The sequence below is a fragment of the Lutra lutra genome, chromosome 15, assembly GCF_902655055.1.
Source record: "Lutra lutra chromosome 15, mLutLut1.2, whole genome shotgun sequence".
Taxonomy (NCBI): Eukaryota; Metazoa; Chordata; class Mammalia; order Carnivora; family Mustelidae; genus Lutra; species Lutra lutra.
This window is the reverse complement of record NC_062292.1, coordinates 29,263,575-29,288,579: the sequence shown is the minus strand read 5'-3', so window position 1 is coordinate 29,288,579 and position 25,005 is coordinate 29,263,575. Positions and strand designations below refer to the sequence as shown.

Genomic DNA, 25,005 nt, shown 5'->3' with positions numbered 1-25,005 from the left:
ACTCTAAACATTATCTCCTTCTGGGGGTTGGTTACCAGAGTATGTACATTTTGGGAAAGTTCATCACACTCTACACCTATCATCTGTGTACTCCTCCGAATATGTATTTGACAAACAGGAAGCCTCCACTGATGTTAAAATCACTTATATTAAACACACAGAGATATAGACACACATGTATAAATGTATTCTTGAATCCGGTCCTCATGGGAAACCTTCAGTTCAGCTCAAATTTAATATGAACTAGCGTATATAAAAAAATGAGATGCCTAAAAGGTATCACTATTCTTTTTTTTTTTTAATACCCCCCCACACCCTGAGATTCTTAGTGGCTGTAATTTCTTTCCTTTTTTTTTTTTTTTTTTTTTTTTTTATAAAGATTCTACTTATTTATTTTAGGAGAGTGAGAGAGCAAGCATCCAAGTGGGGGGAGGGAGAGGGACAAGCAGACTCCACGCTGGGCAGAGCCAGACGTGGGGCTCGAAGACCCGAAGATCAGGACCTGAGCCAAAATCAAGTCTGATGCTTAACAGCCTGAGCCACCGAGGCGCCCCTAGCAGTTACAATTTAATTGTCTCTTGGGTCTAGAAGTCCTCCTATAGTATTACACGCTATGTCTAAAGGTAAAGATAATGAAAAAGAAGGAAAAAATAAACTCAAAATTTAACAGGTGGTTGATAGTAATAGTTAAACTTGAAATAGATTATCTGAGGCAAAAAAGAAGAAAAAAAAAAAAGAAAGAAATTATCTGAGGCCAGACCACTGAAGTCCAGGAGGCACACACTAATTACCCATAAGTTACCAAAGAATAATTTACACCTCTATGTTTTTAAAAAACCTTAATGGGGCCATTCCTCCATGTTGCTGTAAATGCATGCCTAAAGGTGACAAAAGGAAACAACCACTTCGGCTCGTCCACCTGACAGCCTCTCTGGAAGCAGTAACACACTGAGTGTACTAAGGACTATAATCACCAGAACTGCTCCTGGAAACACATCAAGTCCAGAAAGACCCTGAGTCTAAGACTTAAGTTCCTCCAAATTCAACTGCAGCTTTTATATATCGTATGCTCAAAAATACCCACCCCCCCCAACACACACCCTTGATGTGTCTACTGAAAAGGCCTAGAAATAATGACCAATCCAGCAGCAATGAGCACCCACTCCCATCACCCAGATTACTTCTCTTCAAATGCTGTTTCCCACTAATGGGAACCATGTCTCCTTGGACAAATGGCTGATGATTCCTGCTGAAGCAGGAAATGTGTAAGAATAACCTGGAATATCTTATCATACCAGATAGCAAGAAAGCTATGAAAAATTACCAGTCATGTCAAAGGAACTTAAGAGCCAATCTGACAAGGCTCCCACTTGCTAAAGATGGTATTGAGCATCGGTAAGAGCTTAAAAAATATATATATATATGTTTAAAAGCACGAGTACCTAATGACAATATAACAACTGTCACCTGTTAAGGCCACCAGAGAAACAATTCATTATTCTGAAAACTAATAAAGGGAAAACATTTTTCCTTTCCTGTTTGAATTTATACTCCACACCAAATAGTATATGAAGGAATATATTCCAGTGAAAGAAAGACATTTAGAGTATCACCATTTTTCAATCCCCAATGAATTAACACATCCATTTTCAATTTACAAGAGTTAAAAAAAATCATTACACTAGCTAAATGCGGACCTCCCAAAAGATCTAATATTGTACTAGTAGCAGTGGGATTCAGCATGTCAATATTTTGATGAGCACATTTACTTCAGTCCTTTGGAGGCAATTTCCACCCCATTACGTTCAGAATTTTAAACCTGATAGTATCATGTAGGAATTCAGAGTAGATGGTTCTCTCACACTTTGCTCCTCCAGGTCTCTAAAGAGACTCGATAATATCATGTGTAGAAAAACGATATGAATCTTTCCATTAGCCCTTAATATTTCCAGGCAAATATATTTAAAAAGTTCCAAAATGAGGGGGCGCCTGGGTCATTCAGTGGGTTGAACATCTGCCTTCAGCTCAGGTCATGATCTCAGGGTCCCGGGATTGAGCCTCGCATCAGGTTCCCTGTTAAGCAGGGAGCTTGCCTCTCTCCCTCTCCCCACCTCCCACTTTGTGCTCTCTCTTACTCTCTCAAATAAATAAAATCTTTTTTTTTTTTTTTTAAGATTTTATTTATTTGAGAGAGCGAGCACAAGTGCGGTGAGGGTCAAGAGGGAGAAGCAGACTTCCTGCCAAGCGAGGAGCCAATGCGGGACTCGATCCCAGGACTCTGGGATTATGACCCAAGCCAAAGGCAAATGCACAATAACTGAGCCACCCAGGCACCCAAATCTTTTGTAAAAAATAAAATAAAAAATAAATAAAAAGCTCCAAAATGTAATAAGGCAACAGGGTAGTAATTCTAAATATTTCCCTCAGAACACCATCAGAAAAAGCGAGGTTTCTATTCACTTGCCGTCTCCTGTAGCAGGAAGACCTCTTTGGAATCCAAGTTGAGAATCAACCCTGCCTCTTACTAATAACTGAGGGACCTGCATCAAGTTCCCTTACTAAGAAGCCAGAACAACACCCTCCCTAGAAGGTCTGTAGAGGATTACATGGACTAATGTATATTACACATGATGTTATCTCAAAGCAATACCTCACATACAGCGAACAGCAGCTCAACAACTGGGGTTAATTAATACTCTGGAATTTTATTTTTTTTTAAGATTTTATTTATTTATTTGACAGACAGAGATCACAAGTAGGCAGAGAGAGAAAGAAGCAGGCTCCCTGCTGAGCAGAGAGCCCAATGCGGGGCTCAAACCCAGGACCCTAGGATCATGACCTGAGCTGAAGGCAGAGGCTTTAACCCACTGAACCACCCAGGTGCCCCAATATTCTGGAATTTTAAATGAATGCAACCATCTAATAGCTTCATGTAATGAGGAAATAAAATATCAGAGCAGGAAACATTCACCCCCAAAGGCTCTAAAAACCAAAATACCACTCCTCAGGTTAGCTCCATCCAAGAAGTGTAAAGGCTACAATAAAACCAACCAATACTTACCCAAAGAGCTCAGAACACCAGCTGAGGTCTGCTAAGCTAGAATCTGGCAAGTTGGCTCCGCCCTGTAAAAACTTTCAATGGTTCTTCACTGTCACTGACAAAAAGGCTATTTACAATGGCATTCAAGTCCCTCTGTGGATCTGACACCAACGTGCCTTTCCAGCTCTATCACACTGCTTCCTATTTTCCATTTCCCAACACGCGCCTTGTCCTTTCATGGCTCTTGGCTGTACCCCTCTCTCTGGAATGGCATCTGCCCCTTCCATCCTTCACTCTGTATTGTGACTGTCATTGGGTCTTTAACTCCTCTTTTGGACCCTAAGCTCCTTAACAGCAAAAAGGAACATACATATAGTGGTAACCTAACATGAAACTTCATCCAGAATAAGATCAAGAGCCACATGCTTGGGTGTCTGGGTGGTTCAGTGGGTTAAGCATCTGCCTCGATGGGGTCATGATCCCAGGGTCCTGGAATTAAGTCCTAAATCGGGAATCCCTGCTCAGCAGGGAGCCTGCTTCTCCCTCTCCCTCTGCCTGCTGCTCCCCCTGCTTGTGTGCTCACTCTCTCTCTCAAATAAAAATAAAAATTAAAGGGGCACCTGGGTGGCTCAGTAGGTTAAAGCCTCTGCCTTTGGCTCAAGGTCATGATCTCAGGGTCCTGGAATCGAGCCCCACATCAGGCCCTCTGTTCAGCAGGGAGCCTGCCTCCCTGCCTACTTGTGATCTCTGTCAAATAAATAAATTTATTTATATTTACATATATTATATATATTATGTTTATATATATATCAGTTATATTTATTTATATAAAATAAAAAAGTTTTTAAAAATTAAAAAAAAAAAAAAAGCCACATGCTCTACCAAGCCAGCCAGGCACCCCAACAATGTTTTAAGTTTGGACAGTAAGAATGCTAACTTACTGGGAGCCTGGGTGGCTCAGTCATTAAGCGGCTGCCTTCCACTCAGGTCATGATCCCAGGGTCCTGGGATCAAGGCCTACATCGGGCTCCCTGCTTGATGGGAAGCCTGCTTCTCTCTCTCCTGCTCCCCCTGCTTGTGTTCCCTCTCTCTGTGTCAAATAAATAAATAAAATCTTAAAAAAAAAAAATGCTAACTTACTTTCACCCCAATTTTCATCTATTATTTTACTTTCACCTGCATAAAATTAAGAGGTAGTTGACATAATGGGTTCAGTCACTAGCCTGTGACCACTGTGACAGGGATGGAATGAGAAACAGGGTTCATGATTCCCAATCTAAGTTATTTTCAATGGATAGCCATGCTCTCAAGATTCATATTTATTCCACCATGGAAGATAAAATTTATTATCATTTCTGATTCTTGCTGAAATTCTGGTACAAAAACCACAAAACAGTGATCTTTTAAAAATCCTTATAAAACTGATAAATATGTCAAGTATTGCACTGGGATAATTTGCACATTAAAACAAAGTCAGCAACACTTGACTCATGTACTTTCCATAATTCTTCTTACTGCTTCTAGACTCCCCCCTCAACCCTTAGGCGTCTCTTATCCTAAGGGCCTCATCATGGCCAACTATGTAATGATCCATGCAGAAAGGTAGCTTTAATTGCTACACTGCTATTTCTCCTTTGAAATATTTGAATACTGCTTTGAGAGCTTAGGAAGTAAATGAACCATATCTATCAATGCAGTTTTTTTCTCTAAGGTCACTGGTAACTAGGCCCCCGCCCCCAATTACAGATTCCCTAAGGACTCCTACTACTTACTCAACAAACATGTTAAAATGATGTCAGCTTTAGACCAAATCCTAAACCTGAGACATCAAATTTCATCTAACCTAGCTGCTTTATACATACACACACACACACCCCTGGAAACAGAGTTTGGAACAGAAAAGCAAGGGGTCTTGGAGTTTACATGGTAAATAGAATCCAAGGCCTCCTGACTCCCAAAGCAATGCTAAATTTACTGCACATTATTCAGCGTTTTAATCTTTCAAAGAAAAGATTACCACTTTCAAATAAGACTCAGAATAAGTCAAATAAGGCTCAGAAGATAAAATGACCTTTTTTTTTTAAATACTTTTTGTTTCTTATTTTTTAAAGATTTTATTTATTTATTTAACAGAGAGAGAAGAGAGATCACAAGTAGGCAGAGAGGCAGGCAGAGAGAGGGAAGCAGGCTCCCCGCTGAGCAGAGAACCAGATGTGGGGCTCGATCCCAGGACCCTGAGATCATGACCTTAGCTGAAGGCAGAGGCTTAACCACTGAGCCACCCAGGCGCCCCGACCTTTATTTTTTTGTTAGTCATTTGGCAAAAGCTAAGATAAAAAGTGGGTCCTTTTCTATTCTTAGATACCTTTGTGCTACTACATAATCTTCCTGAACACTGGAAAAGTAAGTCCCAAGAATAAAAATTTGAAGTAAAATGTAGTTATACAAATTGTATAGGAAACACCAGATTTTTATATAAATGGTAATGTATTACCACCACAGGAAACACTAAATTCAAGCCAGTGACCTAAGGGTCAAGTGATCCAAACTCCATTAGCTATTACCAATTCCCCAAGCAGGCCAGTGCATGGAAAGCTGAACTCCCTGTCCAATGACAATGAGTATTTCAAGGGTAATCTTTTTAATTCAAAAATACAATGAATGTGGAATAAGCGAATGTTCTAGAAAATTTAGAAAAGACTTTCATTAGTTTGCAGTTATTCGGGGAGAGAACAAATAACTTTTGCACGTATCACTACAATCACTACACAACTTCAGTTACTCAAGTATGTGTTGCATTCCAAAAGGAACTCCCTTTGGGCAAGGTGTCATAAATACGCTGTTCTGGAATGTATACGAAACCTAGCAACCACTTTTAAAGTTTCATTCTGTCGAAGATCTGCCCCTCAAAATCCAAATATCTCTAAGAATCAAACTAACTGGCTTCTCATCAGTCTTTCTCACTGAAAAGATCATGTGACTGGAATGACCACCAGTGAATCACCGATTAAAACACACACACACTCCTGCTCTAAGACAAGAGACATTTTACAGTTAATTCTGCAAGAAACAAGAGGGTACTTTTAGGCCTTAAGTGAGAATTTACTCTTGCACAGTGTTTCCAAGGTACAATTTAACCATCTAGAAGTTACTAGAACATAGCGGGCATCCCTTCCCTTTAGAGGCTGATTAGCCAGAGGGGACCTATTAGCTTAATATCTCCTCCTCTCTACCACATCAAAACTGCCAGGTGAGCAAGTCCTATCCCGAGTTTACGGTTCCGCAGAATGACTGGAAAGAACCTGTAGGAAGATTTCTTCCTGCCCCGAAAAGGGGTAAAAATCGGTGGAGTCTGATGTGTCTACCATAGGAAACAAGAAAAGGAATGCGACAGGAGAAAGGAGGAGAAGAAGAAAAAAAAAACATACAAAAAGTCATCCCATAACGGGATCCTCTGCGAGAGAAAAGGCTCATTCTTCACCCGGGTCATGGAAACCCGAGAAGCTCAAATGGGTATAACGTCCCGTAACCTCCGGGAGGCAGGGCTCGGACTGCTACACTGAGGTTCCAGGTCCTTCAAGGGTGTGACCCAGCGGCCGGTGACAAACTTCGGGGACCCCCCCCCCCAAGGACGGAACTTGCTCCGGTCGCCGCGGCCCGGGCGAGCGAGGCGGGGACTGGCCCGGTCACGCTCTGGCCACGGCCCCGGGTCGGATTCGCCGGGGCGGCCGAGGCGGGGGTAGGGCCGGGCCGTCTCACCTTTGAAGAAGCGCAGCGCCAGGCCGTACAGCTCCTCCAGGCCGAAGCCCCAGCGCTGCTCCAGCCGCCGCGCCTCCTCCGCCGCGCCCCCGGCCGCCGCCTCCCCGAGCTCCGGCTGCTCCCCGGCGGCGCCCGGTCCCCGGCCTGCCCCCGGCGGCGAGGGCGGCGGCAGCGGTGGCGGCAGCAGCGGGGCGCCCTCTGCGCCGGGCCGCTCCTCCGGGTCCGGGCTCAGCGTGAGGCCGTCAACGGAGACCTCGAGTCGCTCTGCGTTCAGCACCGCCGCCATCTCCGGCTGCTGCGCCTCCTCGGCGGGGACAGGCGGCGGCCACGTATCGACTTCCTGCTGACCTCTGACCTCCACTTACGGACGCCGGAACTTCCGCCGCTGAGAAGGATCTCCGGCTCCGGGAGAGGGGCTGAGGCTCGTGCCCCGCCCCTCAGCGACCCCCAGCCCCGCGGGCCCCGCCTCTCCGGCCCGCGTCCGCCCTCGAGCGTCGTTCTTCCCCCTTTTCCCCTTCGGCGTCCTCCACAAGCGGCGATCGGGTCGGGGCCCGAGGGCCTGGGGGTCGCGGAGAGGCGGGGCCCGCGTGGCTGGGGGTCGCCGGAGGGCGGGGCCCTCGGGGTGGGGGTCGCAGAGGGGCAGGCCGGGGTGACTGTGGGCTGGCGCCCTACGCTCCAGACCGAGACTCTTCCCGCGTGTAGGGTCGTGGACTTCCCGGAACCTGCCCCCCGCTTTGACTCGGTCTTCACGGCATCGCTGAGGAAATGCTGGGCGAATGACTGTTTTTAGGAGGAAGCTGAGGCTTTAGAGAAATCATTGGCTTCTCTGCGGCTGTTTTAATTCAGCAGACCCTGATTTTGCGGGAACCGTACAATTTGGGAGACCCCAGTAAGAAAAAAATACCCCAGGGGTACCTGGTGGCTTAGTTGGTTAAGCTACCGACTCTTGACTCTTGAACTCAGTTTCGGTCTTGGTCTCGGTTCTGAGTTCAAGCCTCTACATTGGAGCCTACTTAAAAAAGAAAAATACCGGGCGCCTGGGTGGCTCAGTGGGTTAAAGCCTCTGCCTTCTGCTCAGGTCATGGCCTCAGGGTCCTGGGATTGAGCCCCGCATTGGGCTCTCTGCTCAGTGGGGAGCCTGCTTCCCCCCTCTCTCTGCCTGCCTCTCTGCCTACTTGTGATCTCTCTCTGTCAAATAAAATCTTTAACCCACTGAGCCACCCAGGCGCCCCTCAAATAAAATCTTAAAAAAAGAAAAATAACCCAAGTTTGTGCATAAATATACTTAGAATGAGAAATCACAAATGACACTTTGAAAAGTTAAAAAAAAAAAGTCACAGGCAGGGTGCCTGGGTAGCTCATTTGGCTCAGGTCATGATTTTGTTGTCCTGGGATGGAGTCCTGCTTTGGGCTCCCTGCTCAGCAAAGAGTCTGCTTCTCCCTCAGCCCCTCGCCCTGCTCATGATCTCTCTGTCTTAGATAAATGAAATATTTTAAGAATTAAAATAATTAAGCCACAAGCATCACACTCACAACTGTAAAGCATTCATTAACTTCCTGACACACTTCTACAGGGTGTCCAAAAGTCCAGAAACGTAATTATTTTATTCTTTAGAAGATAGAAAATGCCCTTGACAGCATTGCATATAAGTACCTGTCTAGACTTTATGGGCACCATTTATGGTAATCTTTCCCACGCTTTTTGGCTGCATACTTTTAATCACCTCTTCCTACAACATTTTGTGATATTTTTCTATAAAGAAAATAAGGGGTGCCTGGGTGGCTCAAGTTGTTAAGTGTATACCTTCAACTCAGGTCAGGATCTCCGGGGACCTGGGATCCCCCCAACCCCCTACCCCTCAGGTTCCCTGCTCCGTGGGGAGCCTGTTTTTCCCTTTCCCACTCCCCCTGCTTCTGTTCCCTCTCTTGCTGTGTCTCTCTCTGTCAAATAAATAAATAAAATCTTAAAAAAATTAGAAAGGTCAGTGCTCTTTTCAGCATTGTGCTCAAAAGTATTTTATTATTGCTGATGTTTCAGCTTCACAACTCATTGCTATTAGTGTGTACCTTTTTTTTTTTAAAGATTTTATTTATTTATTTGACAGAGAGAGATCACAAGCAGGCAGAGTGGCAGGCAGAGAGAAAGGGGAAAGCAGGCTTCCCGCTGAGCAGAGAGCCCAATTCGGGGCTAGATCCCAGGACCCTGAGACCATGACCTGAGCAGAAGGCAGAGGCTTAACCCTCTGAGCCACCCAGGCGCCCCTAGTGTGTACTTTTTAAAGATTATTGTCAAATTTGGAAAAACCAGTATCAGGTTGCTTTCACAGATGAGCTATGGTATTTTGGGGCTGCTTTGGTGGCAATTTCCTGTATGGCTTTTACTTGATCCCTAGTGGTTTTCCGAACAAGATTGGTCTGCTCCCTTAAAACAGGTTCTGATCCATTAGGATTAATAAAACAAGTGACTTCACCTACAGACAGACACACTGACTTTACTCTTGATGCCAACCACCAAGGATTTTCTATGGACTAGTTTCTCCTTTGCTTTCACGTCCTGTCTCCCCCACCACTACCCACGTATTTTATGGGCTGAGCACCACAGAGCTCTTTTGCCCTCTGGCCCTGCACCTTTGTGACACAGGGAGGGCTGAGTTGGCATAATGGGCAGCAGGTGTACCTCAGAAAGCGTTCCTACACCCATGGACAGCAATGATTTAACAGTACCCGGAAATGACTGCAAAGCGCAGAAATGCTTGCCACTAAACCCCAGTTAAATGTGTTCCTTACTCTGGGCGCCTACATGGTGCAGTTGGTTAAGCATCCAACTCCCGGTTTCAGCTCAGGTCCTGATCTCAGAGGCTAGAGTTGGGAGTTGTGGGAGCCCCGTGTTGGGCTCTGCGCTCAGTGCTGTGTGCTAAGTTGACTTGGAGCTCTCCCCTCGACTCCTCCCTCTCCCTGTGCTCGCTCGCTCTCTCTCCAAAATAAGTAAATAAAATCTTTAATTAAAAAAAAAAGTATTCCTGGGGCGCCTGAGTGGCTCAGTGGGTTAAGCCGCTGCCTTCGGCTCGGGTCATGATCCCAGGTCCTGGGTTCGAGCCCCGCATCGGGCTTTCTGCTCAGCAGGGAGCCTGCTTCCTCCTCTCTCTCTGCCTGCCTCTCTGCCTATTTGTGATTTCTCTCTGTCAAATAAATAAATAAAATCTTTAAAAAAAAAAAAGTATTCCTTAATTGATTTATTGTCCCTTTAGCAAGATCCCAAAGTCGCCCTTGGCCATTCCTTAAGCACCCAAACACAGAGGAGTCACAGAAGTCAGAATGCAGAGGGACAGTGGTCTTAAACATCTTACTCTAGAAATGCTTACAGAAACTTTGGACTAGGTGAATATACTGCTGGGCTCCTCCAAAGTCCTTGGAAGGAGCTATCTATGTACATGAGAGCTCTGAAAGGAGTTTCAGCAGAAACAACTGCTTCTACTTGTAGGGGACTTGAAAAATCAGCGTATCTTTTGTACCAAACAATTAAACCTCTTCCTACTAGAGCCATCGAGAACTATCTTGCAGGTAGTTAGTTGCTCTTAGTGAGCTAAAAAAGATTAGGCAATATAACTTCCCTTTAACTACTCATTATGGGAAGTGAGTTGCAGACATTTGCTATAACAAGAGGTCAAACTTTACCGTGCATGCGAATCACCTGAGTGGCTTGTTAAACTGAGAAGGGAGTCAGAAGGGAGGCATTTCTAATAAGTTTCCTGGGCTGCTGCTGTCTGTAGACATTTGGAATAACAAGAGTCTAGGACACTTTTTTGCACAGTTTTATTGAGATATAAATTGAATGTCCAATAAATTGCAAATACTCCAAGTCTACAACGTGGTGTGTTTCAACAGACACATCTACCTGTAAGACCACTCACCGCGATCAAGATAACATATCCAGGGGCACCTGGGTGGCTCAGTGGGTTAAGCCTCTGCCTTCAGCTCAGGTCATGATCTCAGAGTCCTGGGATTAAGCCCCGCATCGGGCTCTCTGCTCAGCAGGGAGCCTGCTTCCTCTCTCTCTGCCTGCCTCTTTGCCTACTTGTGATTTCTATCTCTGTCAAATAAATAAATAAAATCTTTAAAAAAAAAAAAAAGATAGGGATGCCTGGGTGGCTCAGTTGGTTAAGCAGCTGCCTTCGGCTCAGGTCATGATCCCAGCGTCCTGGGATCGAGTCCCACATCGGGCTTCTTGCTCGTCGGGGAGCCTGCTTCTCCCTCTGCCTCTGCCTGCCATTCTGTCTGCCTGTGCTTGCTCTCTCTCCCTCTCTCTCTCTGACAAAAAAAAAAAAAAAAAAAGATAACATATCCAGCACTCTTTCTAGACTTTTCAATAGACGTTTGTTCTAATGTCCTTGTTACAATAGAATCTGACTAGTAGAAAACAATTCAGAGAAACCATCTGTATTTCCCATGCTTCTCTCTTTCATATGTAAAGACACAGAGTTAACAAACGGTGTTTCCCCGAAACCTTTCAAATATCTTTCCCAGTCTGTTCCTATACAAAAGAGCGTACTTTTCTTCTTTTTAAAAGTTTTCATTTTTAAGTCATCTCTACATCCAACGTGGGCCTCAAACCTACAACCTCAAGATCAAGAGTTGAGTGCTCAGGGCACCTGGGTGGCTCGGTGGGTTAAAGCCTCTGCCTTCGGCTCAGGTCATGATCCCAGGGTCCTGGGATTGAGCCCCGCATCGGGCTCTCTGCTCAGTGGGGAGCCTGCTTCCTCCTCTCTCTCTCTCTCTCCCTGCCTCTCTGCCTACTTGTGATCTCTGTCAAGTGGATGAACAAAATCTTTAAAAAAAAAAAAAAAAAAAGAGTTGCGTGCTCAACTGACGAGCCAGCCAGGAGCCCTCTTCTTTTTTCCCTTTCCTTTTTTTTTTTTTTTTTTAAGATTTATTTATGTGAGAAAGAGAGAGGATGAATGGGGAGAGAGGCAAAGGGAGAGGGAGAAGCAGGCTCCCCACTAAGCAGAAGCCCTACATGCGGGACTCTATCCCAGGTCTCCAGGGTACTTTTCTTTTTTCTAAGATTTTGTTTATTTAGGGGCACCTGGGTGGCTCAGTCGTTAAGCCTCTGCCTTCGGCTCAGGTCATGATCTCAGGGTTGTGGGATGGAGCCCCGCATCGGGCTCTCTGCTCAGCGGGGAGCCTGCTTCCCCCTCTCTCTCTGCCTGCCTCTCTGCCTACTTGTGATCTCTGTCAAATAAATTAAAAAAAAAAAAGATTTTGTTTATTTATTTGACAGACAGGCAGAGCTGGGGGAGGTACAAAGGTGAAGTGCTGTGTTTGGTGTCTGAAGCCAAGGAGTTGTGGTCCAGTGGTGGGACTGGTGAGAAGCCCTCTCTTAGGCGTGACCTTGGGCACTTCTGCCTCCTGTTCTGTAAATTAGGGATAAGAACAGCACCCACCTTTTAGGTTGTTGAGAAGACGGGATGTGTGAATCCACGTAAAGCACTAAGAAAAGGACCCGTCTGGCATGCAGTAGGTAAGCTTTTCAGAAATTTAGGCCACTGCTGTGCGCCATATTCCATTAAAACGCAGAGGAAAGGCTGCATACACTCCAGAGGCTTGCAGGAGGAAGCTGGCCAACTTAGTGTCTTTTCCTTGGCTTGCAAGAGTGGGCATCTACAGTGCTTTGCATGGGAACTGGTGGTTGGCATTTTAAGATCTGGGCCTGGCCTTGGCGCTGGACAACAACAATGAGGGGAAGGCTGCTGCCTTCAGGAGGGACAAGTGGTCTCAAGTTTGCAACAATAGCCCCAGCCCCGCCCTGTCCCCCCCCCCCCGCCCCCACTGTGACAGACATGGTCCTTGCTCTTTATCCTGGGCCCCATAGGAGGTGCTAGGGGTCATTTGACACCTAGGCCATCTATTGCTAGCGCCACCTGCCGCCACTGTAGGCATTTGTGTTTGTGACTCCCTAATATGGAAGATAATGGTATCTTGCCCGGAAGGTTTGAGGTCCTTCTGTGGATCCCTGTGCATGTTTATATTTGAAGAAGGTAGAAATGACCTTGGAGGGGGAGTGAGTACCGTTCACGAACACCCTGTGGGTCATGAGAACCTGGCGTGCTTGCTTAGCCTTGGCCTGAGCAGAAGCTGCAAGGGGAGAAGTGGCACAGGGTGAGCCTCAGGCAGTAGGAGAACCCAGATGAGGGGCGCGCAGTAGGGAGCTTGGGATGGAAGCTGCTGTTAGCCCAAGATGATGAGATCCTGAGAAGGGGTAGCGTAAGGACATGACAAGGAAGAAATGGATTTCTAAAAGATGTGCGCCGGAGCTCACAGAGCCAGCCAGGGTGGGGGAAGGGAGAGGGACTGAATCTGGCACCTTTTAGGCGTCATGACCTTAGGCCCACTTTCTGGCTCCCTGTCTCTTTATCTGAAAGAAGCAGGCATTGTTTCTGCCCTGGTTCCATCACAAGATGTTGATATAGGAATGGCCCTAAAATAATTGTAATCTGTGAAAGTGCTTTAAATACCTGGAAAGATAAGATATGATTCTTGTAGCTGCTGTTACCACGCCTTTCTGACCTTCACATTCGAGACACTCTTAACGGGGATGCCTGGGTGGCTCAGTGGGTTAAAGCCTCTGCCTTCGGCTCAGGTTATGATCCCAGGGTCCTGGGCTTGAGCCCCATGTGGGGCGCTCTGCTCAGCAGGGAGCCTTCCCTCCTCTCTCTCTGCCTGCCTATCTGCGCACTTGTGATCTCTGTCAAATAAATAAATAAAATCTTAAAAAAAAAAGACACTCTTAACAGTTATTTATTTTTTTAGAGAAGGGGAGGGGAAGACGGAAAGGAAAAACCGCAAGCAGAGCATGGAGCCAGATCTGGGGCTCCATCTCACGACCCTGAGCCCATGACCCCAGTAGAAATCAGGAGTCAGAAGCTTAAATGTCTGAGCCATCCAGGACACCCCACATCCAAAACACTCTTAACGGCCATTGTCCATTATGAAATTACGCACATCTGTTTAGGTGCAAAAGTAAAAATGAGTCTAATCAAAGACTTAAAAAATATGTATTTTTAAGATTTTTTTTAAAAAGATTTTATTTATTTGACAGAGATCACAAGTAGGCAGAGAGGCAGGCAGAGAGAGAGGGGGAAGCAGAGCCCGATGCGGGGCTCAATCCCAGGACCCTGGGATCATAACCTGAGCCAAAGGCAGGGGCTTTAACCCACTGAGCCACTCAGGTGCTCCAAAAATATGTATTTTTAAAAACAACCCTCCGGTAATCCCATTACTGATACATAACCAACATTAGCCACATGGGGTCCAACCTTCCATTCTCCAGTTTGCAAATGCTAATATCCACAGAATAATACTGATAATTATGACTGAATAGTATCCTCCACTGACAGTAGGACGAGATGAACTGGCAAAGAGAGGCCCACGATTCCAAGGATCTGTTCCAAAGATGTGGAGACAAATGCTTAAGTTTGGGGTCGGGGGAGAGGGGTGTCTTTGGCGCCACCTGCTGGCCGGCGGCGGAAGTGCTGCCGCAGGTGAACTCACCTGCTCCCCCCCCCCGCCCCCACCTCCAAGGTGGAGCAGGTGGGGGCAATGATAGGTGGGGAACAGCCGCTGTGGCCCTGCCTGGGACCTGCAGAGCCAGAACAAAGGCTGGGGCTCTGGGAGGATCTGCTGATGCTGAGCACCATGACACTTCTCTAAATGATGGATGTAAAAACCCAAATTCAATCAGCCCTTCTAGAGGAAAGACCGAATTATCTTCCCTTCCCCTCATTGGAAAATTTAATTTTGGAATTATCATATGGAGAACAAGGGATATGCAGCCAAAAAAAAAAAAAAAAAAAGGTAGGTAGGAAGAAAAATAAGCATAGAGATGTATCAGGAAGTCAAGTAATATGAATAATAGTGGTTATTATTACCATGTCATTTTTAAAAAAGATTTTATTTATTTATTTATTTATTTTAGAGAGAGGGAGAGAGTATGAGGAGGGGGAGGAGCAGAGGGAGAAGGAGAGAATCTCCAGCAGACTCCCTGCTGAGCGCAGAGTCTGACATGGGGCTCTAACTCATGAAACCAAGAGTTGGATGCTCAACTGACTGAGCCACCCAGGTGTCCTTATTACTGTGTCCTTTGAATTTTGTCATACCAGTCAGCTTTCTCAACATTTGTGATTCATTGGGGTTCCATTTTGCATTCTAAATATTCATTTCTGGACCTAATTTTCTCTTCTTTGTCTTAAAGAACTCCCCTTCCTCCCATCATTGACGAAGCTTCAAGCCCCATGAATTCTGGATGTGCTCACAGGCCTGGCCTGACCCTGGCACAGACAGAAGGTGCCCACTCTATATTTGCTGACCGAAAGGGCACGCACATTTCACAGCAAATGCAAGGAAGTTTCAGGAGACCAACTGCAACTCACTAAGAGCAGGAAGGTTGTTAAATTTGAACTGATCCTTGAAGAGGGCCACTAGTAGCTCCTGAACATGTACGTGCAAAGAGCTAGGCCAACCCCCTTCTATACATTGTCTTATTTAAGCCTCAGGGTAGCTGTTTGAAATAAGCATCATTGTCCTTATTTAAAGATGAGGAAACCAAATCACGGAGGTGAAGTACCTGTCAGGTCCTCACCCAGCGCTGGTGGAGGGGCCTCCGTGGGCAGCCAGGTGTGTCTGGCTCCGAAGCTCCATCAGACTTCACCCTGAAGGCCTGCAGGTGCCTCCCCCCAGCTGGCCTGGGGCCTCTGAGTCTCACTGACTCTGTAGGGCCCTTGCATTTCCTATACAGAATAGGCTCAAAGAGGTGCTGTCAGGCAAGGCCAGCCTGTGTCACGGATGGATAGTTTGGACACCACAAACCCAGCTTCTCTGTGCTCTGAATATTGCTGCCACAGAGCCGAAGCCCCCGGGAGCCGTCACCCTCCCTCTGCAGGGCAGATCAGGAACATTCCTCAAGGGAATGTGTCCTTGTAAGACTGGGTCCACAGACAACCCACCCCTGGAACCCCCATCCTGGTAAAAAGGGCCCCCCCACAATATTAGTGATGGTCAGTTAATTTATTTCACACACACGATGCCCCAAACACTTCACATGCTTTATCTCATTCATTTCTCAAAATTGCATTAAGTAGGTATTATGAACCCATTTTACAGAAGAAGAAACAGAGGGTCAGGGAGACCTATAATAATGGAACATTATTTAACAAAAAGGGGAGGGAGTATAGTATAAGCACGCAAGACTCTAGAGCCAGTCTGCACAATTTTGGGACCTGTTCTCCCACCACCCCAGCTGTGTGATCTTGAGTGTGCTACGCAACCATTCCGTGCTTTAGTTTCTACAGCTGCAAATGATAAAATGATTTGTATTATTATAAAGGAGGAGCAGCAGAGGGAGAGGGAGCATCAGGCTTCCCACTGAGCAGGGACTCTGATGCTCAATCCCAGGACTCTGAGATCATGACCTGAGCCGACGGCAGACGCCTAACAGACTGAGCCACGCAGGTGTCCTAAATAAAATATTTTAAAAAATGATTTAAGGGGCACCTGAGTGGCTCAGTGGGTTAAAGCCTCTGCCTTTCGGCTCAGGTCATGATCCCAGGGTCCTGGAATCGAGCCCTGCATCGGGCTCTCTGCTCATCGGGGAGCCTGCTTCCTCATCTCTCTCTCTCTCTGCCTGCCTCTCTGTCTACTTGTGGTCTCTGTCTGTCAAATAAATAAATAAAATATTTTTTTTTAAAAGATTATTTATTTATTTATTTGACAGAGAGAAATCACAAGTAGGCAGAGAGGCAGGCAGAGAGAGAGGAGGAAGCAGGCTCCCCGCTGAGCAGAAAGCCCGATGCGGGGCTTGAACCCAGGACCTGGGATCATGACCTGAGCCGAAGGCAGCGGCTTAACCCACTGAGCCACCCAGGCGCCCCAATAAATAAAATATTTTTAAAAAATAAATTAAAAAAAATAAAAAATCTTCCTATTGTATATTCTTGTAAAAATATATGTGAATCTTCTATTTTTATATTAAAAATAGGGGTGCCTGGGTGGCTCAGTGGGTTAAGCCGCTGCCTTCGGCTCAGGTCATGATCTCAGGGTCCTGGGATCGAGCCCCACATCGGGCTCTCTGCTTGGCGGGGAGCCTGCTTCCTCCTCTCTCTCTGCCTGCCCCTCTGCCTGCTTGTGATCTCTCCCTGTCAAATAAATAAATAAAATCTAAAAAAAAAAAACAAATAAAAATAATCTTCTGGGGCACTTGGCGGGCTAGATAGCATGACCCTGGGATCACGACCTGAGCCGAAGGCAGACATTAAACCGACTGAGCCACCCAGGTGCCCTGAACAAGGTTATCTTAAATGGAACCTGTACAGCAATCTTCTTCTTCCTAAAACTCAACCATTTTCACACGTTTATTGGAGATACATCTATTGGCCCCTTACTATATGCACAGGACAGAGCAAGGAGCTGGTGTCAGCTTCCCTGGATTATTTTCATAGTTAAGTTAGTCATTGGACAAATATTTCTTGAGCACTTATCATATTTTCTGGTGCTGTTGATCTCAACCCTATCGGACCCAAAGCCTCTTCATAAATCGGATCATTTTTAGTATCCCTTTTGCTGTCCGAAAGACAGTCCACAAATAAAAGAGCATAGCTACGCCATCATTTTCTTAAATGTCTTAAATGTAGCATTAAGTGGAAATGCAGGTAAAGCAACAAAGGTGTGTGCATTTGGGCATGACTTCCAGGATATTAGTGAAGAGCTCCAAAGCTTCACCCATACGTGGGAGCACCTTGAGATCACTGGCTACAAATGCAGATGGGTAAAGGGGTTGCTGTGGGTGATAAGATTTTTGAAATCATGAAAACTCTAAAAAAACCATTTAAAAAAAAAGATTTTATTTATTTATTTGTCAGAGAGACAGATAGAGAGTACAAGCAAGCAGAGCGGCAAGCAGAGGCAGAGAGAGAAGCAGGCTCCCCACTGAGCAACGAGCCCAACATGGGACTCGATCCCAGGACCCTGGGATCAAGACCTGAGCCGAAGGCAGTGGCTTAACTAACTGAGCCACCCAGGCGTCCCTAAAAAAAATCACTTTATGCGTAGATCTTTCCCTGGAAATATCAGCGTGTGTTAAAACTGTGCCAGGCACCTGGGTGGCTCAGATGGTTGGACGTCTGCCTTCAGCTCAGGTCATGATCTCAGGGTCCTGGGATCAAGCCTGGCGTTGGGGAGTCTGCTTCTCCCTCTGCCTGTTGCTCCCCCTGCTTGCATTCTCTCTGTCTCTCTCAAATGAATAAATGAAATCTTAAAAATAAATTAGAAATAAATAAATAAATAATAAAACCATGCAAAAAATTCGCTGTTTATTTGTAAAATTCGGGTTCTGCACTCAGATCTGGCTCTTTGTCTCCAGGACTATCTAGCAGGAAGTGGGAGGTTGCGTGAAGGCTTGGAACCTTGCAAGACAGACCTCCAGTGTCCTCTACCCCACCCACAGATGAATCAGCTCATCATTGTCCCCAAGGCTGAGAAAAACAGAACTGCCTGGAGGGAAGGCACTGCCCGTTAGGAGCTCTGGATCCATGGTGGCCGGTGGCTGGCTGTTGGGAGGTCTCAGGGGCAGGACCTCTGATGACTCGGGACAGCCCCATCACACTGCATATCTTCAGACAGCAGCAGGAAGTCCTGACCCTTAGGAAAAACTGTGGTGTATGAGCTCCAGAGCGGGGACTAGGGGCCTGGCTTTCCAGGTGTCAGACAGCAGGATCCCGGCTGAAGCAGACATCAAGGTGATAATCGAATAAAAATGTCCGTTATAAAGGACCTTAAAATAACTACCCAGAGTGTGCCAGCTATGGCCTCCCTGTGGCACAGGGCTGTGTGCCAGGCTATATCTAGTTATTTAAAAAAAAATTTTTTTAAGCTGCCTGGAAAGTGAGGCTATGAAGCTCTTGCATCTGGGTGTGGAACAGGGAGAGAGCGCCAGACCGCATATCAGTCAAACCCAGGCGGTGGGAGCAGGCAATATTTTCTTATTCTTTTTACTCCTTATAAATTTTATTTGTTAATCTTTCCTAATATTAATTATCATCTGTGCATCTCCATATATGTATTTCAACAGATAGAAAGTATATACCAATGAGATAAGCATTAATGAAATTCTACAAATATAAAATGTATACCTATGAGATAAGGGTTAATTCTACAAATATCAATAATAATATGCATCCTTACTAAAGGAATAACCATTATTCCTTATTCACTTCACTCTAGTATATTTACTTTTTAAGAAATCACAAAATAGTGCATATTTGGAGTAAAAATATACTTACACGGCACTGAAAGATAGAAGGTGAAAAGTAAAATTCCCCTCCCCCACCCCTAAAAGCCCCAGTTCCACTTCTCAGAGCTTAGAGCTTCTCATGCAACCTTCCCTGAAATTTTTTCTGTGCATATGCAAATATCCACATGTATATATAGCACAGAGTCTTTTAAAAAACACAGATGTGTTCCTAGTGTACATCCTGTTTGGTAATTTGCTTTCTGCATTTCACAATATCCTGGAGGACTTCTTTCCATGACTCTTTCCAACTTAGAGCTACAGATCCCTTTTGGCTGGGTCTAGATTTCCTTCGAACCAATGTACCCCCATTTATTTAATCAGAAAGCAGGCATGCTCTGGAACCTTGGGGGGTGCAGGGCATAGCAAACCCCACAGGTTGAACTCACGTGTGTAGGTGTCTCTCCAGCACACCTGGGGAAGGTCAGGGGGCCCACGTTCCAGGAGGGCGGTCCTGCAGTGTAGTTACCCGTTTTCCCCATGCAACCTAGGTAAGGGTTTGAGTCATGGAGTTAGAAGGGACCTGGGAGCCCAGTGCCCAAACTACAGGGATGGGAAACCTGGGGCTAAGGGTTGGTGAAGTCACTGCCAGCTTCTAGAGGAACCATCCTGGATCCAAAGTCCAAACAGCCCCGTGGACCCACCGACCCTCCCTGTGGCATCATCCTCCCCCGCCACCTGACACCCCAGCATCCCAACCTTCCCTCAGAGGATTCTCTGCCCTGGGGAGAGGTTTGAAACCACTGGGGAAGCAGGGCTCCTGTGCCCCAAGGAGAAAGGTAGGTGGGGCGGCAAGTAGCCTTTGAGGTTGCTTCTGTGGGGAGTAATCCATCTAACAGATGAATTTTTTTCACTTTTTTTTAATTATTTAAGGCTTTATTTATTTATCACAGAGAGAGAGCGCGAGCAGGGGGAGAAGCAGGCAGAGGGCGAAGCAGGGTCCCCGCTGAACAAGGAAGTGGACCTGGGACTCGATTCCAGGACTCGGGGATCATGACATGAGCTGAAGGCAGATGCTTAACCGACCAAGCCACCCAGTCAACCAGTTAATGGTTGCATAATATTCTATCTTATGAATGTACCCTAATTTGCCCAGCCAGTCTCCTGGGGCTGGCTTATGACCAAATCAGCGGGAGGCCACTCTTGCCCTCGCTCAGCTTGCCCTGGACCCAGAACAGCTGCGCAGGAAACACGCGCTCCTGGGGAGCCAACCAGCTGCAAATGCGGACCAAGCTCTCAGGAGACCACGTGTGCTTATGGGTAGATGGGTAGGGTAGATATAAACCCGCAGGAGTTGCGAGAAGGGAGAGGCAGAGCTAGTCTTGTTTCATTCTCTTCTTTGACCAATTCCTTTTTTTTTTTTTTTTTGAAGATTTTATTTATTTAACAGAGATCACAAGTAGACAGAGAGGCAGGCAGAGAGAGAGAGAGAGGAGGAAGCAGGCTCCCTGCTGAGCAGAGAGCCCGATGCGGGGCTTGATCCCAGGACCCTGAGCTCATGACCTGAGCTGAAGGCAGCGGCTTAACCCACTGAGCCACCCAGGTGTCCCGACCAATTTTTTTTTTTTTAATTTTATTTATTTGTCAGAGAGAGAGAGAGAGAGAGATCACAAGTAGGCAGAGACAGAGGGAGAAGCAGGTTCCCTGCAGAGCAAGGAGCCCGATATGGGACTCGATCCCAGGACGCTGGGATCATGACCTGAGCCGAAGGCAGCCACCCAACCAACTGAACCACCCAGGCGCCCCCCGACCAATTCCTTTTTTTAAAAACAGGGCTACAAGGAAATAATCCTATCAGGCCGTGTTGGGTCCTCCGTTGCTTCTTTTCTACTGACCCTCCCTGCTGGGAACCCTAATGGGCCCTGAGAGGGGATCCCAAACCGGGGGCCAGGAGGGAGGAGGTGCAGGAATGCGACACTGCGCAGGTGGTCTGCAGTGGGAAGGGCTTCGGCCTGGTTTCGAGGTACACGTGCAGGGCCCTAAGTCTGCTAAGAAGGTTTGTACCTGGGTCTGCGGTGAACCATGTTACTGGTCAGAGCTCAGGAGATCTTAGAGTAAAAGCTTGAAGTCTGATGCCGTAGGGGTTTTTAGCATTCAGCAAGGTGGCTGCATCTCCCAAGAGGGGGGGCAAGGAGGGAGCTGCCCGGACAGCCCAGGGCCAGCTTCAGTCCATCAGAGCCTTGTTGCATGATGTGACACAGGTTTGGGATGTCCCCCAGGGCCTGTTACAGAGCCTCACATGTGGAGGGTGGGGGAGATTCTGGAATAGCCCGGAAGGGCAGTGATCCTAGCAACAGGAGGGACCAGGGGCCAAAGAACTCGGTACAAAAAAAAAGCCCACAGGGTATTGGGCTACTGCTGCTCTTTTCCCTCTGTCCCTGCAACTCCAGACACAGCACTCGCTCTTTTCTCATGTCCCTTAGCCATGGGGACAGACAGCCTGAGGGCCGCTCTGGGTCCCTGCACGGTGTGCTCGAAATGGCCAGACTCTCAAAAGTGACCTCTGTGTTAAAGAAAAAAGGATGGGGGTGCCTGGGTGGCTCCGCCCTTTAAGTGTCTGACTCTTGGTTTCAGCTCAGGTCATGATCTCAGGGTTATGGGACCCAGCCCCGCGTGGGGTCTGCTTGAGATTCTCTCTCCCTCTGCCCCTCCCTCCACCCACTCCCTTTCTCTCTAAGATAAATAAATAAACCTTAAAGAGAAAAATGATGCCTGACACGTGTTAAAAGTGGAGAGGCAGACCTTATTCAGGATGATCGGGACAATCTGCATTTTGCACGGGAAGGCAGAGATTGGTCTCGGCTGTGAACACGGCAAGGACAAGTGAGGGCAAAGCCGAGGAGCGAGTGGGGCAGTGCCTGGGAGGTCACTAAGAGGTCAACACTAAAATTACATTCTGGGGCACCTGGGTGGCTCAGTGGGTTGGGCCTCTGTCTTAGGCTCAGGTCATGATCTCAGGGTCCTGGGATGGAGCCCTGCATCAGGCTCTCTGCTCAGCAGGGAGCCTGCTTCCCCCCTCTCTCTGCCCGCCTCTCTGCCTACTTGTGATCTCTGTCAAATAAATAAAACCTTTAAAAAGAATAAAATAAAATTACATTCCATTATGTTTGGGGGGTGGGGGGTGATGGAGGGAGGTGGGGATTCTGGCTGAATCAACCCAACAGGCTCCTCATTGAAGACAGGCTAAGAGGGTCGGACATCACCTGGGGACAGTGGAGAATGTTGGGGTCAGACACGGGGGGAGGGAGGGCGTGTTCTTGCCGAACCACCCCAGCAGGGTCCTTGCCAAATCTGGGTGATATTTTATTATTTTTTAAAAAGATTTTATTTATTTATTTGACAGAGAGATAGAGGGGGAACACAAGCTGGGGGAGTGGGAGAGGGAGAAGCAGGTTTCCCGTTGAGCAGGGAGCCTGATGCGGGGCTTGATCCCAGGACCCTGGGATCATGACCTGAGCTGAAGGCAGACGCCCAGCAACTGAGCCACCCAGGCGCCCCTTTATTAAAGATTTTATTTATCCATTTGACAGAGAGAGAGCGCACAAGCAGGGGGAATGGCAGGCAGAGGGAGAGGGAGAAGCAGGCTCCCCACTGAACCGGAAGCCCGATGCAGGGCTTGATCTCAGGACCCTCAGATCATGACCTGAGCTGAAGGCAGATGCTTTGCCCTCTGAGACACCCAGGAGTCCCCCAAAATTGGATTTTACGCAGAAGTGCACAGATGGACTTGGGAGAAGTTTCAGGAGCCTGACTAAAGTTTGGCCAAGCAGAGAAACCTTGTTGCTGTTCTCTTTCTGTGCGCAGGGTCTTGGGGCAGTTCTCTGATGCCAGTGCCCCTCCAAGCCTGTGCTGACGTGGCGTCTCCCAGGCAGAGAGAGGAGAGGAGCCAAGCCCTAGGCCCTCCTACAGTGGACGACCTGCGCCGTGATGCGTTCCTGCACCTCCTCCCTCCTGGCCGCTGGTTTGGGGTCCCCTTTCATGGCCCATCGGGGTTCTCACCAAGGAGGGTCAGTAGAAAAGAAACAATGGAGGACCCAACATGGCCTGATGGGATCATTTCCTTGCAGCCCTGTTTTTAAAAAGGAATTGGTCAAGGAGGAGAATGAAACCCAGCCGACCAGAGAGCTGGAGGGATTTTGGGGGGATTTCAGGGTGGCCCTGGTCTGCCTTCCCATAGGCGGCTGAGAGGGCGCTCAGACACACAGGTTAAATTTCCGAACCCCTCTCCTTACGGCCCTCACCTGAGACTCCTCATGTGGCGCAAAAGCGCCTTACGATTAGCGAATGGCATAATTCTAGAAATCTGGTCCAGCCCTCCACCAGCCTGCACACTGGAATCAGCTGGGGAACTTTAAAATCTTCTGATGCCAAGGTCTACCCCCCACCCTTGAGGCTCAGCTTTATTCCGTCAGGGGTGCAGCTGGGAGTCAAGGTTTTAAAATCTTCCTAGGTGAAAGAAATAAATAAAATCTTGCTAGGTGATTGGGGTGTGCAGCCTAGTTGGGGGACTATTCCTCCGCTTGGCTTTCTCCTTTCCCACATGGGGAAACTGAGGCACGGGGGAAGGGAAGTCCTCATCCAAGGCCCTGCCTTTCTGGCCTCCGCTCCTGGGCCCAGTGTCCTCATCACCTTAGGCCTCAAGGCCCCTCCTCCGAGAAAGGACAGGTTTTCACCCCAGATAAGGGCCCCCAGCTCCCCCACCCCCTCTCGCCCTAGGTGTGGCTGATTGGCATGCTAATTCCCCACCCATCACCCTCTGGGGCTTCACAAGTACCCGGCAGCTGACCACTTCCTCCAGCCTCCTCCTGGGCTTCAAAACTGCGAGAAACTTAATATGGCCCCAAGAAGCTTTCATCCCATCCATGCCTTTCATCTGAGCCTTTTAAAGTGCCGTGAAAAGCTTCAACTGTCAGAGAACCTCCAGGCAGGAGGCAGGTACCACTTTGCCCATTTCCCTGCCGGCAAAACTGAGGCTCTGGGGGGAAGCTGTCAGTCGCCCCCGCTGAGCCCCCCACCCCCAGTTCCTCTTGAATACATTAGTTGACAGAAATCTGCAGGGACTCACAGAGACCCCACTGAGTCTTCCAGAAAGAGCCGGGGAAGCCCAGGGCTGCTCTTGCACGGACACCCTCCCGTGTGCACTCTCTCAGCACCCTGCATGGGGGCTATGCGCCTTACCCCTTACCCCGGCACCCCCAGGAGCCCGCGGCCCTCATGCACCCTTTGAGTGGGTCCCAGAGTTCCGCACACTCCTGGGACCCTAGCCACCAGCTCCCCTCCCCCTGGAGCTCACAGGCCAGATGAGCGCCCAGATGGGCCCACCTGGAAAAACACTGCAAAGCTGCCAGGGAGGTGTGACACACACACAGGGTGGGCCCCAGGGAGCCCAGCCAGGCCACGGAGGGTGGGAAGGGGAAATGGGCAGAGCCAAAGAGCATGTCCGGGACCCCTCCCCTTCCCCCGATGTGCTGCATCACCAATGCCAAGGTCTGGGGAGAGGGTTCTGGGGGGCAACCCTGGGGCCACATTCTGGAGAGCCTTCATTCCCATGCACGGGTCAGCCATGGCGTGTACTTGGCCTGAATACCCGGCCAGGCAAGCTCTCTCCTAGGGAAGCCCCTGCACTCCTCGGAGACTCATTTAGCAGAAGAGAAAAGCAAAGCTCGGAGAAGTTAGGGGACCTGCCTGTGCTCTGACAATGGAGAAGGGACTAGAGGGAAGACCCGTGTGACCGTCTGTACCCTTCCTGGTGTGAGGCTTGGGGGGGCAGTCGGCCCGTGCTCATGGAGCATGGCAGGAGCAGAGGCACCCTGGCCCCTGAATGCTTATTCATAAGGAAAGATTCCCTGAGCCTCGGTGATACACCAGT

At 47.8% G+C, this 25,005-nt stretch overlaps 1 protein-coding gene across 2 annotated transcripts in view; it reads right to left on the bottom strand.

Annotated features, from left to right (window-relative positions):
- Positions 1-7,185, bottom strand: part of ACBD3 (acyl-CoA binding domain containing 3) — a 38,320-nt gene extending 31,135 nt beyond the window's left edge. Inside the window, exon 1 of one of the 2 annotated variants that reach the window (XM_047704760.1) lies at positions 6,800-7,185. In XM_047704760.1, the coding sequence (XP_047560716.1) occupies positions 6,800-7,085 (286 nt within the window). In that variant the 5' untranslated portion in view covers positions 7,086-7,185. The remainder of the gene's footprint in view (positions 1-6,799) is intronic. The other variant, XM_047704761.1, reaches the window with a different exon arrangement.
- Positions 7,186-25,005: the final 17,820 nt, after the last annotated feature.